This window comes from Annulohypoxylon truncatum, assembly GCF_022578515.1.
Source record: "Annulohypoxylon truncatum strain CBS 140777 unplaced genomic scaffold F4807scaffold_31, whole genome shotgun sequence".
Taxonomy (NCBI): Eukaryota; Fungi; Ascomycota; class Sordariomycetes; order Xylariales; family Hypoxylaceae; genus Annulohypoxylon; species Annulohypoxylon truncatum.
The window spans coordinates 341,751-356,102 of NW_025953817.1; the positions used below are offsets into that span (position 1 = coordinate 341,751).

Consider the following 14,352-nt stretch of genomic DNA (forward strand, 5'->3'; position numbering starts at 1 on the left):
CACACGCATATCTGCATGCCAAGCCTTCGTCTTCCTATATGCGCTAAGCGGAATCAATGCCGTATTAGCCGCATATCACTGTGTCCGGGCGTCAGCTGAGGATCCTCATCTCACGCTGCCCCCCAAAGCCACAATGTCTCGCGCACTTCCACCAATGACAATGATCCGTTCCATGTCAGAAGTCCGGGGTATGATCTCGATGGCGAAGAGCCGCAGCTAGGCATCTTACAATTATTAAAAAATATGACAGGCAGGTAGGGTACTAGACGTAATAAATGTAGCCACCTACCCTTCGTAGGCATTTTCTCGAGAGAGAGAGAGAGAGATAATTATATTTGGCGTAAGTATCGTATTCTTCGCATTTTGAGCATCACCAAAATCCGGTGCGAGTTCGATGTACCACACGCGTCGGAGACATCCGCGTTCCACGCGAGCCTGAGGAAGCGCTAGTCGCGGCGTAGGGCTGAAAATTAATCAACTCAATATGGCGGCCGCCCTTCGCGAGGACTCGAGTGGTCTGGGAAATCTCGAGGCCCAGATGGAGGAACAAGTGGCGAGCGCTAACACCATCGCTTCTGAAAATCGGAACCGGCTTCGAGAACAAGGAGTTACTACTAATGATCATGCAGCACCGCCAAGCGAGGGGTCCGAGTTTGATGATGGCCTTGATATAGAGAAGTCCATGAATAGTAGCGTATCGCACTGGGATCCGGATCCGGGTTTCGCATATGTCGATGGCGACATTGAAGGACATGGCTATAATAAGACTACAGTTGACATTATCGCCGTGCCTTGTGTCGGCGCGTCTCCCGTCGATACTTGGTCAAGGGATCCTATCGGTGATGGCTACTTCAGCTTTCCCTCGTCAAACGAGTTGGATCGCTACCCCACGGCCATGCAACTACCAGGGAACAGCGTCCTTTCGCCCACCATTAACCGCAATCTGCCTCCAGCTACTCATTTATGGGTTCGACAGGGGATCAGAAAAGAAGTGAGCACGGCACGGGTGATGCTATATCGTCATCGGGAACTGGCAGAAGGTATGACGCTGGACCAGGCGGCGGACGACCTCTTGGATCAGGTCGTGAAGATGCGCGCTGGCCAGACGAAAGCTAGACCCATCTTCTTCATCTGCCACAGCATCGGGGGACTAGTCACAAAGCTTGCCCTAGTTAAAGCGAACCTGAACCATGAGTTGAGGCCCCTAATCTTCGATTGTCACGGAATCGCTTTCTTTGGTAAGACGTTTCTGGTAATAGTTCCTTAAGGTCTTGAGTAAGACTAACACGCTTAGCCACTCCACATCGCGGCTCTAGTTACATGTCGATGCCTCATCTGCGCGAGAGTATCCAGCATCTGCTATATCTAAAAAAGCCACTGCCTAGGTCCATTGCCCGTGAATTGCGGATAGGGAATAAGTCGCTGCTGCAGATGCATGATCAATTTATGGACATCGCTAGCGAGCTGCGAATATGGACCTTCTATGAAACCATCGATTCACAGTTATCCGGACTTGGCTCATCCGACTTTGACGAAGTGCACTTCAGCGCACCGTTGACCTCCATCAAATCGGGTTTACTTGGGAGTCGGACCGAGCAAGCACTATCCCTCGAGAGCGACCACGCTCATTGCGCCTCGTTTGGACCCCAAAATATCCGTACGATGCTTTCATTCATTGCCGACCTAGGCGCTGCGATCCGGAAGGCGGAGGAGCTGAGTGACAAATACGTGCATACGCCGTTGAAGCTAAGTGAAACGGTCAAGCTCGAACTCATAGGATTCTACGGTGACCCTGATAGCGAATCCAATCAGGATATCAGACTGTACATCTCGAAGCATAGGTTAAAAGACTTTCTAGAAAAAGGGCCTGAGAAATGTCTGCAAGAGCGGCTGAATACTGTGGCAGCTAGGCGGCATAAGATGGTACCTCCATCGAGGCGCCCGATATCTAACCCATCATTGATGCCGAGTGCGCTCGGAATACTAGGTAACGTTCAGGAGCTTGGCCAGAAAATCTTAGATTCAGTTCGGCCTAGTAGCTCGCCGCCGGAAGGTCACGGAACAGAGACACCGGCTGGTCAACCAGACATCGTCGTGACAAGCCACGCTTCACGGCCATCCGTCACCGGCGCGGCAACGGAGCCAGCGATTTCATCGAGAAGAGGCCGTGGCTTAACAGTCCCTGGCTTGTCAACGCCAGGCTTCCATACTCCATCTCATAGGGGAAGCAGCGAAACAGCTAGGACAACTAGGTCGGACCCCGATGAGCTCGAGACCTCTCCAAAGACAGGCGATCCTTCCCAACAATTAAACCCATCTAGGACCGAGCCCACCGGTTCCACCATTGGTCAAAAGGAAGCAGGCCCTGACATGAAGAACCGCCGTGGTCGTTCTCACGGTTTGCAAGACATCACCGCCGGGTTTTCCCGACCAGTCGCATCTAGAAGGAAGTTTATGTGGTTACATATGCCATTCAATAACCCCCATTGGATTACGGTAAGGAGTGCCGCTATTACGGCCGTAGCCGCCTTTGCTGACTGGAGCTTAGAAAATTTTCAATAAATTGTCCGAGACTGAAAATCAGAATTATTCGAAACTCCTTAGCAACGAAAACTGGTCCAACAGGCACGTACAAGGTCGCCACGCAAATCTGCATGCTTCGTACGTCAAGCCTGGTTGTGCTTTCGTTCCTGCAGAAATCGGTAAGGCACTGTTCCCCCCTACACACCTGATTTAGCATCGAAGCCTCGCAGTGTGGCTGACCATTGATAGGTTCCCCGCGTCCTCCGTCGCCTGCTAGAGCCGGCAGGAGCCCAAGTCCTGGGATAAGTCCGACTTATCTATATTTATATTTGCCATATCTGCATTACGATACTTACCGAAATATCGTGCGACGGCGGAACTTAATTCAGCGACGGATGGAACATGGCAGAGCCCGGCCCGTACCAAAAGATATCGCCGAGCTCGATTCGTTAGACTCCCGGGTAATCTGGGAGTATATCGGACATGATCCTCCTCTTAACACGCGAAGAACACTGGACCAATACGGATATCCGTCTCTTCGAGAAACATATGCGCGAGATGACGAACAGATGCTGTACAAGCTTACTAAAGAGAGGCTTCCAATCCCGTTCATGCGTAAATGGGATGTGTATCATTCGGATGAGGTAAGAGGGCCGTTGAGCGCCCTCTCACCAGGCAGTCGATTAGCATCAGCTGCAAAAATGTTCAAAAGCCAAGAAACGGCATGTCCGAAGGATGAAGGAGAATTGAATCCGGAAGATAATCTCTTAGATGGAAATGTTCTCATGGTGGACCAGCTGTGGCTTTGGGCTGTGGATACGAGTAAGTTGCAACAGGAGAACACTCCAAAATTTGATTTGGCTGTCACTAATCCACCTTCGAAGCTACCTTGATGACTTTCTTCCCGAAGCGCGAGTCCTATCCAACGGAAGGGCCTATGTTCCAGCAGGCAGATCTCAGAAATAGCGTCTATAATGAACTTAATGGAGACCTTAGCGGACGCTGCGAAAACGCGCTAGATCTTGCGGCCTTTGTAACCTTGCATGCAGTTACGGTCCTAATTGACAGGACGTCTCACCCAAATCTCGAGATTTTCCGCATTTTTGAGGAAGCTCTCGGAATACTAGTATGCAAATTTAATGTCTAAGATCCGTTCGAAGTAATCTACTGACAATTTGTAGACTGAGAGGATGACTTTGTCGCTCAAGCGATTCCGAATGCAGACGTTCCGAGATAAGGCGCAAGAATCGGATTCAGACGAACCCGAAGACTTCCGTAAGGAGAGCATCAAGCAGCGGCACAAACGCGAGCTTGAGCGGGCCGAGCGGGAGAATCGCGAACACACATCTGTTCTGCTTGAACTTCGAGATATGGACGATGAGCTCACCACAATGAAGAACCTATTCTTGGAACAAGAGGATACGATCAGGCTAATGAAAGAACAATATGAGAAACCTGAGCTTCTGGGATACACCGAGAATGGCCGTGGGTTCCTGGATGAAGCCTTGAGGCGACTGCAAGACTACCATAAGACGGTGCATGACATGATTCAGCGTGTAGATGCTACCAAGAAAGATGTACGTACCCTTCCTAGCTCTTCGGTATCGAGACAGGCCCGTTAACAAATTTTCGCAGTATGAGAAACTTCAAGAGATGGTACAGCGCCAAGCACAAGTCGATGAAGCGCGGTGGTCGCGCCGACAGACCGAATTGGCGAGTTCGCAAAACCTTTCGGTCATGATCTTTACGACGTTCACCGTACTGTTCCTACCCCTGAGTTTCTTCACCAGTCTATTCGGCATGAACACGAAGGAATGGGGCGGCGATGACGACAACTTCGTTAGTCTGGGTGAAATTGGTCTCATCTCATGTATGTCATCCTTTATACCCCCAATTCCCGGATCCCAGCTGACATGATTGCAGTACCCGCGTCAGCCGTCCTCATCGGCGGGACGCTTATCGCCGCGTATAGTAGCCGCGTGCAGAGCGTCGTGAAAGCCAGCTACGAATACACGAAGTCCGGTGCGCAGCGGATAGTATCCGGGGTCACGCACATAGGGACCGAGGACCCGCGGCGACAGGAACGGCGGGACAAGCTAGAGAAGGAGACGCTGGATTCGCGCCGGCGCGAGCGCGGGTTCGACTTCTGGGAGACGGTGAGGTCGGAGAAGCCGCGCGAGTACAAGATCCCGGATATGAACCGCAAGAGGCTGCCCGGGAGGAGGCTGACACGTGTGTACGATTTGGAGGATCCGATGTGAATGTTGTATGATAGGTGATGTGGTATTTTGTGTGTATTGTAATTGGAACGGAGACGAAGGATGATACCCGATTGCGGTAAGCGTGTGTGGAAGATCTTAGAAAGCCTGTCCCAATACTAGATAAAGTTAATCTGAAGCTATTGCAACCAACTTAGATTAATTCTCCATGAGGTTATATATCAAAATTTATCTTTGAAATCCAACGCCGCTTTTGATTGTCCCGTGAAGTTGGTGAGTTCGGCGAGTCACATAGGTGGGGTACTGCGTCTACCCGTGAAACAACAGACAAAAGATCGTTCGTGATGTGTGTTTGTCCGTGGAAGTGGGGCTTTAAACATAATAGTAGAAGCCTCCATCCTACAAGTGTACTTGATCTCTCAGTTAACCTGAAAACTATTTCCAATTCGGAGCGCAGTTAAGGATCCTTCGAACTCAACATGGCGTCCGAGAATACCACCCCACCGAACCGCCCACCACCATTCGTCGTCAAGCCCACGTCGCACCATACTCACACCTTCATCCTCCTACACGGCCTAGGCTCGAATGGCGAAGAATTTGGCCGGCAATTCCTCGACACCGGGATTTGCTCTGACGGTCGGAAACTGACCGACGTTTTCCGTGGAGCGCGATTCATCTTCCCCACGGCCAAAAGACGACGCTCTAGCGCTTATGGTCGAGCTAAGTTGACACAATGGTTTGATATCGCTTCTTTGGATGATCCGTGGCATCGGCCGGATACGCAACTAAAAGGGCTTGCCGAATCCTCTGCGGAGATTCTTGGCTTGGTTAATGAGGAAATTATGAAAATACCCCGCGACAACATCATTATTGGTGGGCTAAGTCATGGCTGCGCAATGGCCTTATCTTGCTTGCTAGCACTGGATTTCCCGCTTGGGGGGTTTATAGGAATGAGTGGGTGGCTACCCTTCCAGCCTGATATCGAGGAACTGTTGAAGACTGGAGATGGAATTGGTGATGATGAGGATCCTTTTGGGTTTGATGATGACGACCCGTTTTCCACAACAGACGGAGAGGCTCAGGAGCAACGGGACACAGCCATCGACGTTCTTAATTTTTCTAGAGAGCTGTTGTGCTTGCCCAGCCCGAGCAGCCCAACCCAGGATACCACCTCGATAACGACTCCGGTGTTTCTCGGACATGGGGATGCTGACGAGAAGATCAAGCCTTCATTCGGAGAGAATGCATCAGCTACTCTGAAGTCGATCGGGTATAAGGTAACTTGGAAACGCTACAAAGATCAAGGACATTGGTACAAAATACCAGATGAGATTGACGACATTGTCCAGTTTATTCAGTCAGCTTAGATTTAGTGGAGAGTCAGGAAAGGGGTCAACTAATCCTTAGGATATTATTATATTAACTATATTTTCACTATTTCATACCATTGAAAACCCAACCGAACCCGATCAAACTGAGACCTATAGATATATCAATGTGCCCCCGCTATCTAAGCCTTACCTAGATAGTGCCTGCTCACTGTTGCCAAACCCATTTCTTGTTGATTGGATCCCAGTACCTATAACGCCGAGCTTGCTCATCCCAGACCCATTCAGGGGTAGCTTGAGATGCGGAAGCTTGGGAAGAGCCCGCCCCTGAACTCTGGTAAGAGGATGTATAGTTTGCCCCACGAGTAGAAGTTGAAGACGATCCTCCAGCGTTGGAAGACGAGCCGCCTTGGGCGCCGTCGCTAGAATATGGATCGACTTCCATCTGGTTGAACCACGCTTGAGATGTTCCAGCTGGAACGAGGGACTTCCTTTCGAGATCTCCGAGCACGTCTACTGCCCATCTTTGGCGGTACTTCGGTGTAATTTTCTGCGCCGACGATTTAACTTTGTTAATGTCCTTAGCCTTGATGTCTGCGACCTTGTTGTACGACTCGACTCCATGACTGTTAAATCGTTTGTTCTGGATTTTGAGGGTGTAGGGCTTATTCTGTGTTGGACCGCCATCGGCGTGGTACCAGGTACAAATATCAGCACCAGGGGCTACGGCGACCAACATCCAGTGTCGAGCTTGGCCTGCCTGGCGTTGCCTGCAAATTCCAACATAGAACTCTAAGGTGGACATCGTGGGATTAGTTCAGGGGTTGTAGTAAGGGTTGGGGAAGAAAAGACTGGTGGGAAGGTCGACATTGTTGGACTTCGCGGCAGGCCAAGGTTGATAAATAGTATTAGAGAAGAGTGTTTTGATCATAAAACTTCCTATTCATTCTTCATTCACAATACAGCACCACCTCTTACATTCATCACCTTCCTCTGAGTGGAATGAGAATTTTTGAGTCTATATATGAATCAACTCTAATAAAGAAGTGATGAGGGCGTACCACTCAGCTATGGTCTTTCATCCTCTCGCCTCCTTTAGCAAATCAATGAGTTCAACAAATATAACGATACTTAGCCGCTCTGATACTTCATACGCAAGTGGTTAAGGGGTCATACCATCAACTGTCATGATGAAGGGCAGTATATACCCTTTTCGAGGCAACCACTGGGTCAGTAACATACCTATCAAGAGTGAATAATGATATCTTGGCATTTTTAGCTGCGAAGTCTTCCAAATCAAGTGTCTCTATTCCCATAATGGTTAACTTACTAATACTTTTAGCATATAGTGAAATCTATTCACTGCCATAGTCTTGATCAGATTACTGTGTAGCTAAAAAATAAGTGACAAGATCATAGAAGATTTCTGTTTACTAATACTTTGTTCCATTTCACGTAACATAGGCTATCCCGCTTGTCCCTGGAGATAAACAGAGACTCATCTCTCCTTAGTCACTTGAGACCCTCGAAACAGATCTCTGATCAATAACACCTTCCTAGTACCGACACCACCATAAGCACTCTAATCTCAACACCTAAGATAACTTAGCCTATTTGAAGGTTCACTGCGTTAGTGATATATTGGTGGCGCAACCCAGTCCATTGAAGCCAATGTGAAGGATCTAAGTGTCGTTAGAATGGCTTTAGATCTTCAGCTGAAGACATGATATTGCCTTTTTGCAGCAGGCGCAGCCATTTCTACCCATCAGTTACCTTCTTCTACCTGTATGCACATTTTTGGCAGATAGTGAGCAAACCTCGACTGCAGCCCCTATTTCTGAACCCTTTGGCTGCCCAGGGTCCTTCCGCGTCTACCTCCAACCCCTATGAGGAAGATGAATTGACATTTTGTGAAGTGGCGTGACGCTCCACGTGCTGGTTTCAATTATAACGGATTATATTTAGTTTGATGTTGTACTATGGCTAATATTGGTTCATTGTGTGATACTTCACGGGTAATAGATTAGTAAGCTATCTCATACCCGTCTCCAACCGCAACGCTCCGGCCCATGATGTCATCGTTCGGCAACACTCCGTTATCATCCGCACTTACCCTCCCATCCATACTAAACCTCTACACCATTCAATGAGACGGCACCTAGCTCCCACCACAGCCCGGCAAGCGCTCCGCCTTAGCCACCACTACCACTTCCAATATCCCCACTCTTCCTCCATCGCCTCAACTCACTTCAAACCCCTATCCCAATCTCAATTCCAAACTCCGTCTCGGAAAATGGCATCCGTAGACACCACCGAACTCCCCGCCCGCACCACCGGCGCCGCGGCCCAGCTCGCGGCCGCGCACGCCGCAGAGCACCCGCTCAAGCTGTACGGGGGCTGGTTCTGTCCCTTCGTACAGAGGGCCTGGGTCGTGCTGTGCGAGAAGCGCGTGCCGTACCAGTACGTCGAGATCAACCCGTACGCCAAGGCGCCCGAGTTCCTGGCGCTGAACCCGCGGGGGTTGGTTCCTACTTTGGGTGTGCCTTTCAATTCGGACTCGAAGTCGGGAAGTGTGGAGGGAGAGGAGGGAAAGGAGGTTAAGAGGAAGCCACTGTACGAGAGCGCGGTGATCTGCGAGTACCTTGATGAGGCGTACGATGATGCGACGAAGTATGGCCCGAGGTTGTTGCCGGAGGACGCGTATGAGCGCGCGAGGTGTAGGTTGTGGATTGATCATATTAGCGGGAAGATCATTCCCGGGTTTTACAAGTTCATTCAGCATACGTCGGAGAAGGAGTACAGTATCGAAGAGGCGCGCGAGAATTTCCTAGGACATATCAAGATGCTTGTGCGTGAGATGCTGGAGGGTGAGGAGAGTGGCCCGTGGTTTCTCGGGGATAGGTTTAGTCTGGTGGATATCATGCTGGCGCCTTGGGCGAAACGGCTTTTTCTTATTGATCACTATAAGCCAGGTGGATTGGGGATTCCGGCCGAGGGACAGGGTGGTGATGATGAGAAGATCTGGGCGAGGTGGAGGAAGTGGTTCGACGCCATTACCACTCGGCAGAGTGTGAAGGATACTTGGAGCGATGATGAGCAGTACATCGTTGCGTATAGGAGATACGCCGAGGATAAGACACAGTCTGAAGTCGCGAAAGCGACGAGGAAGGGTGAAAGACTTCCATGAAGCAGACGATAAGATTGAGTTAAGTTCCCATTTGTTTGAAGCTATTCCGAGTACAATCCCGTGTGGGATAACTGTTACGATTTACGAAAAAGGGAAACGGTTTGAAGGTTTTCTTGTTTTCTCAATCGGAGGCTGAGCCAATCCTCTGAGTTACCTAGCATCGGATACCTACAAGCTTATATAATTATCTCTATTTATATATAAACGGCTTCTCCGAAGACTCTTTACGGACCGACTGCATTTTAGTAGAACTACCCGGATTCATCATCGACGAGGCTTGCGATTCTTTTTATTCATGGGACTTCCTATTCCGTCTGCGGGGGATCATCCTACCCTATGGTCAGACCTGAAAACTCAGCCCCACGTCCCCGCCGTTGGCTGGATGGGAAGCCAGTAAGGATTCCCAAAGCCCAAACCGAAGACGTTTCAAGATAATGGCATCTTTCATGCATCTAAACTCATGTTCCCTGATTCTCGATTTCCATGGGACGAGATATTAGATGGCGGACGGCAGATCTTCATGGTTTCCATTGGTTCGGCGTCGAACAGGTACTTTATTTGTTGGACGGCTCGTTTGTTGTTGAGTCAATGTAGCTTGCGTAAGACTTGCGAATATTAGAGAGGTGTAGATTCTTCAGGTTAGTCTGCTGCGCTAGGGCGCCATGGGATATATCTACGACGGGAATCCTTCTTCTTAATAGGTATATTTTTGGTTCAATGCAGGACCAGGCACAAAACCAAGACATCGAATTTGGTACCTAGAGAAGTGTGCGCATGTTCGTCCTATTTCGGCAGCTGGTAGTGTCGCAGATCGATCGCCGCCGATCAAGGGTAGAAACTTTGTTCTCTGCCCTTATTCTTGTCCTTAATAAACTCTGCCAAGCTTTCGGAAACGCCAGGCGGTCCAGTCAGGAGCTATCAAGATCGTCTTCCCCAGATCAGCACGTCCGGGAGTTTTTCTGCTCGACCTGTTGCACGACAGAGGTGTCGTGATGTCCAGAGCACTTGACGTCAAGTTGACTAAGACCCGAATTATGCCGACCAATGTGTGCGTTACGTTGGTGACCTAGCCCGTCGTCGCCAGGGTCCTTAATAGATATTTTAAACAGGGATACAGTTGGAAATGCCGTGCCTTACGCAAGCGTGCCCAATGTGCATGTGCATCTACATGGGAGGCTTAGCATTCGATGCCAAACACCACCTTGGAACCCCCTTCCCCCTTCTCCTCGCCTAAGCCGTAAGCCGTATATAATACCAAGATGGGTAGCCGCGAGGACGGCGTGAGCCTAGTCGGGCTAGCATTTCTTGGGCTCATTCTCTTTCGTCGTAACTTACCACAACAGTCATTCGTGATCACTTGATTACACAGTCTTCCATTCATTAGAGATCTGTGATCGTTCTTTTCGACATATCATCATTCTTCACCGCAAACATGAAGACCTCAACTTTCTTTACCTTAGCCCTCACTGTCGCCGGTGTATCAGCTGACCTAGTCCCGGCCCAACCCCCAACCAAAGTCAAGCGAGACCTCGCAACTGTAACCTCTGTCGTCTCTCAAGTCTCGGCCGCCATCGCCAAGCTCGACACCGCCGTCAAGGCCTTCGACGGATCGGACATCAGCACCGTACAGACTGACGCTCAGGCCCTCATATCGGCCCTCACATCCGGCGCTTCCTCTCTCAGCAGCAGCGGTTCCATCTCCTTAACAGATGCCGTGGGCCTCGAGAGCGTAGTAACCCCTCTAGGGACCGCGGCCGAGACCCTCGTCGAAGACGTCGTGGCCAAGAAGGATCAGTTCGAGCAAGCTGCCGCATGCTCTGTCATCGGCAACGAGATCTCGAGCGCTGGGACCGCGGCGAAGACTCTTGTAGATGGAGTCGTGTCCCAGGTCCCGGAGGCGGTGCAGAGTATTGCGGAGGCGGCCGCGAATAAAATCGTGGATACCTTGACGAGCTTGGTGTCACAGTTCTCTTCTGATAACTGCGTAAACTCGGGAGGCTCTGCAAGCAGCGCTGCTGCTGCCGCTGCTTCGTCCAATGCTACCGCGGTTGCTATCCAGGACAGCTCTTCTTATGTAGTCGTCGCTTCAACTACTGCTAAGGAGGTTGCCACCGACAGTGCAGTCACTGTAACCGTTACGGCGCCGTGTGCGTGCGCCGCGTCCAGTTCATCGGCCGCTGTTGTCTTCACTTCTAGCACTCCGACCCCGATCTTCCCAGCGAACTCGACGACCGTCTTCCCTACCGGCACCGGCGCGGTAACCACCCCGGCATCCGCAACCCAGTCCATCGTTACTGCCGGCGCTGTCGCTCACGGTGCGGTATCAGGCTCGATGGGATTCGTTGCTGCTATCGCTGCTGTTCTATTCATGTGATTCCAAATATACCCAACTTGTTTTCTTTCTTGTTAAGTGGTTGTTATGGTTATGATTAGTAGGGAACGAATGATGGTCTGCGTATATCATGAGCACCTAATGCTGGATCTTTCAACCTGCGCGTCGGGGCTGGCGTACCCGCTGGTGTACATGTGTCGATCCTTGTGTATAGCGAATAGAAGAAGCTGTATATATGATGTCTGAGAGTGACTAGTCTTTGTCGAAAGTGATTTCCTTTTGTGATTTGAGAGAATGATGTAATTTCAGGCGACATTAACCTGCGATTTTTTGAGATTGGTAGTTGGTAATACTCACATACGTAGGTAGATGATCTCGGCCTAACGTTCTGGACTTGATCCTTAAATCCACATTCCACTTCCCGTAAGATCACGGGATCTGGGGGGATAGATAATAAATATTGTAGATTTTTAGTAAACCGGGCCAGCTATTTCCCACGATAGGACCACCTTTTTCCAGAACGATGCCTCCTGAAAATTGGGAATCATCCACTCAAATTCCTGGAAATGCAAAATATAACTGAAGGTGAAGGTTAAGAATGAAAATTGGTCGACTAAACATAAAATCTATTTTAAACGAGTAAATGAAGTCAGGTAAGTGATGCCATAAGGGACGTTGTGTGTAAGCAAGTCCTGACAAGTTCCAAGTGTTGAAGGCCCTTGCCGGGACTACCCATTTGCTCTTCCCTTCGTAAACTTCTCCCGTCCTACTCCGGACGTTTCGTTATGCCAGCAATGATAAGAATATTAAGCAGTTGTCGGTTCAGGGCAGGGCGGAGGTGAAAAGGTAGGTGTAGGGTCACAGGCCGGGAAGCATCTTGTCTAGGGTTAGCGAGAATAATTTGTGCCTACATGCGGAAACCGGCCGAGATTTACCCTCCATAAGTTAGAATAGCCGTCGGTGGAGATCCGCAGCTTCGAAGGAAGTCCACGCAAGCAGTACCGGTGCTGGTGCAGACGGAGGCTGAAGAAGCTGTAGTCGGGATCGGCGTGATAGATGGAATTGAGGTGACGGTCGTGGTGGGTGAAGAAGTACTTGTCGGGATTGCCGTTACGGACGACGAATCCCCTGGGCAAGGTGGTGGCGGTGGCATTTCTTGAGTGCACATGTCGTAACATCTACCGTATTTGATACCTATGGCATAAGGGTCAATTTATTTCCTTGATTTAAAGGTACCATGTTTTCAAAGGAACCCAACGCACCACATTTGTTGACCGCGTCGAAACATCTGGTGCGAGGACAAGAAACCTCCTCGGCGGGGAGAGCGGCGGTTACGGCCCCGAGAGCCAGAAGGGAAGCAATGTTGAAAAGCATTGTGAAGATTTGGTTCAAGGTGACTTGTTCGTATGTGATTCTATGGAAATATGAGATGACGAGAATGAAAGCTAGATCTGACAAGCTTTTTATATCTTTCAAGATATAGTATCTCAGCCCCGCAAAGCCTCACAAGACGCTTGTCTTTTCAACCCCTTTGCTGTGAGCTACCCACCTTGATGATGTAGACGATACGAACTCGCAAAGCTTGGCAACTGCTAAGACTGCAAATACACTCTTGATCGGAAACATATTTATTACTCCATCTGGTCAGATTGATACCGAGACTGGTTCTGGAATGAGTACCCAGGCTGGATAGGTTGGAGTAGGCACCATAACATAGGCTATTAGCCGCATCGTTAGCTAAGCAAGGAATCATGTTGCGATGCAAAGTGGCATCCTGCAGCAATCTCCATTCGTTCCTGCATACGGAGCATAGCAGTGAGGAGCATTTTCTGGATATGTCAGATCTCAGCCACGATGTGGAATACGATCATCTGTTTTAACTGCTGACAGCTTGAGATCGACAGAGAACTCCGTATTGAAACGCTGGCGATATCGATCCCAGCAGAGTGTTAGACCTCTTGTCGTTCGATCAGTCAAAATTTCCATTTCAACGAGACGGTGTTCTAGAAAAGATGTACGAATACTAGCCGATATTAAGCTGCGGTCAAATTAACCGGAGGCCCGGCACTGCTGTATCAACATTTCATCCACACTTGGCACCACAACTCTATCCCGCAGTATATTGCGGGGAGTTACAGGTTGCTAATTATAGCGTAATGTTAGCTGTTAAGATCTTGGAGCTGGAGAAATATCCAGGGTCTCATAGGTTGAGAAGGCGATCGAATTATAAAATCCGGGTTAAGTATCTGGAGAAATTCGTTCCGCAAACCGAGTGGTGATCGTGCGGAACATGAGAGGCTGAACATCTGGACATAGCCAAGTAGACCAGGTATCGTTTTCGCCTGATTGATGCGATCCCTATGTAGAAGGTTATCATACTAGATGACGCCAGCTTTTGGCATGCCATCGTCGCTTTTCAATGCTCCATAAGCCCGGTAACTTTTCAGCAACATTAGAGCCTCGAGGGGACACACGTTTCGATACTTGAGGATTCAAGAGTCCATAATTATGAATGACGTTAATGAGAGAATAGTCGCGGTTGATAATTGTTAGGAGTAGCCGGACGAAGAGCCTTATTCCGTATCTCATAAGTTGAATTGTAGATAAATTCGGCCAAGACGCTAGACTGTAGTTAATAATCAATGCGCTTTGACCACATACATATTCTTACGTAACGTGACTTTTGGACTCAGTCACGCAAATTACCTAATCAGTATATTAGTAGGGAATATTAATCCCTGCCAATCCGCGACCGAATCCTCC

The 14,352-nt window shown here is 49.4% G+C and overlaps 6 protein-coding genes across 6 annotated transcripts; 4 read left to right on the plus strand and 2 right to left on the minus strand.

Annotated features, from left to right (window-relative positions):
- Positions 1–253: 253 nt before the first annotated feature.
- F4807DRAFT_437611 (uncharacterized protein) lies at positions 254–4,988 on the plus strand. Its single transcript, XM_047999056.1, has 8 exons — positions 254–1,238; positions 1,295–2,496; positions 2,549–2,702; positions 2,773–3,345; positions 3,408–3,649; positions 3,705–4,100; positions 4,159–4,393; positions 4,447–4,988. The coding sequence occupies exons 1-8, from the start codon at positions 485–487 to the stop codon at positions 4,782–4,784; spliced, it is 3,894 nt and encodes a 1,297-aa protein (XP_047851414.1). The 5' UTR covers positions 254–484; the 3' UTR covers positions 4,785–4,988.
- Positions 4,989–6,177, plus strand: F4807DRAFT_437613 (alpha/beta-hydrolase). The gene has a single exon (XM_047999057.1). It carries the CDS (start codon positions 5,222–5,224, stop codon positions 6,107–6,109), a length of 888 nt encoding a protein of 295 aa, XP_047851415.1. The 5' UTR covers positions 4,989–5,221; the 3' UTR covers positions 6,110–6,177.
- A 101-nt stretch (positions 6,178–6,278) lies between these two features.
- Positions 6,279–6,875, minus strand: F4807DRAFT_463294 (uncharacterized protein; the record flags this gene model as incomplete). Its single annotated transcript, XM_048001953.1, has 1 exon — positions 6,279–6,875. One exon carries the CDS (start codon positions 6,873–6,875, stop codon positions 6,279–6,281), a length of 597 nt encoding a protein of 198 aa, XP_047851416.1.
- A 1,488-nt stretch (positions 6,876–8,363) lies between these two features.
- On the plus strand, positions 8,364–9,257 carry F4807DRAFT_463295 (putative glutathione-S-transferase theta, GST; the record flags this gene model as incomplete). Its single annotated transcript, XM_048001954.1, has 1 exon — positions 8,364–9,257. The coding sequence occupies one exon, from the start codon at positions 8,364–8,366 to the stop codon at positions 9,255–9,257; it is 894 nt and encodes a 297-aa protein (XP_047851417.1).
- Positions 9,258–10,470: 1,213 nt separating this feature from the next.
- Positions 10,471–12,054, plus strand: F4807DRAFT_217975 (hydrophobic surface binding protein A-domain-containing protein). Its single transcript, XM_047994018.1, has one exon. The coding sequence runs from the start codon at positions 10,690–10,692 to the stop codon at positions 11,629–11,631; it is 942 nt and encodes a 313-aa protein (XP_047851418.1). The 5' UTR covers positions 10,471–10,689; the 3' UTR covers positions 11,632–12,054.
- Positions 12,055–12,520: 466 nt separating this feature from the next.
- Positions 12,521–12,963, minus strand: F4807DRAFT_463297 (uncharacterized protein; the record flags this gene model as incomplete). Its single annotated transcript, XM_048001955.1, has 2 exons — positions 12,521–12,783; positions 12,852–12,963. 2 exons carry the CDS (start codon positions 12,961–12,963, stop codon positions 12,521–12,523), a joined length of 375 nt encoding a protein of 124 aa, XP_047851419.1.
- Between the last annotated feature and the right edge of the window lie 1,389 nt (positions 12,964–14,352).

Coding starts and splice junctions, on each gene's coding strand:
- F4807DRAFT_437611 (XM_047999056.1), top strand. CDS start 485: ATGGCGGCCGCCCTTCGCGAGGACTCGAGTGGTCTGGGAAATCTCGAG. Junction 3,650..3,704: donor AGGAAGCTCTCGGAATACTA/GTATGCAAATTT, acceptor GACAATTTGTAG/ACTGAGAGGATGACTTTGTC. Junction 4,101..4,158: donor TAGATGCTACCAAGAAAGAT/GTACGTACCCTT, acceptor AAATTTTCGCAG/TATGAGAAACTTCAAGAGAT.
- F4807DRAFT_437613 (XM_047999057.1), top strand. CDS start 5,222: ATGGCGTCCGAGAATACCACCCCACCGAACCGCCCACCACCATTCGTC.
- F4807DRAFT_217975 (XM_047994018.1), top strand. CDS start 10,690: ATGAAGACCTCAACTTTCTTTACCTTAGCCCTCACTGTCGCCGGTGTA.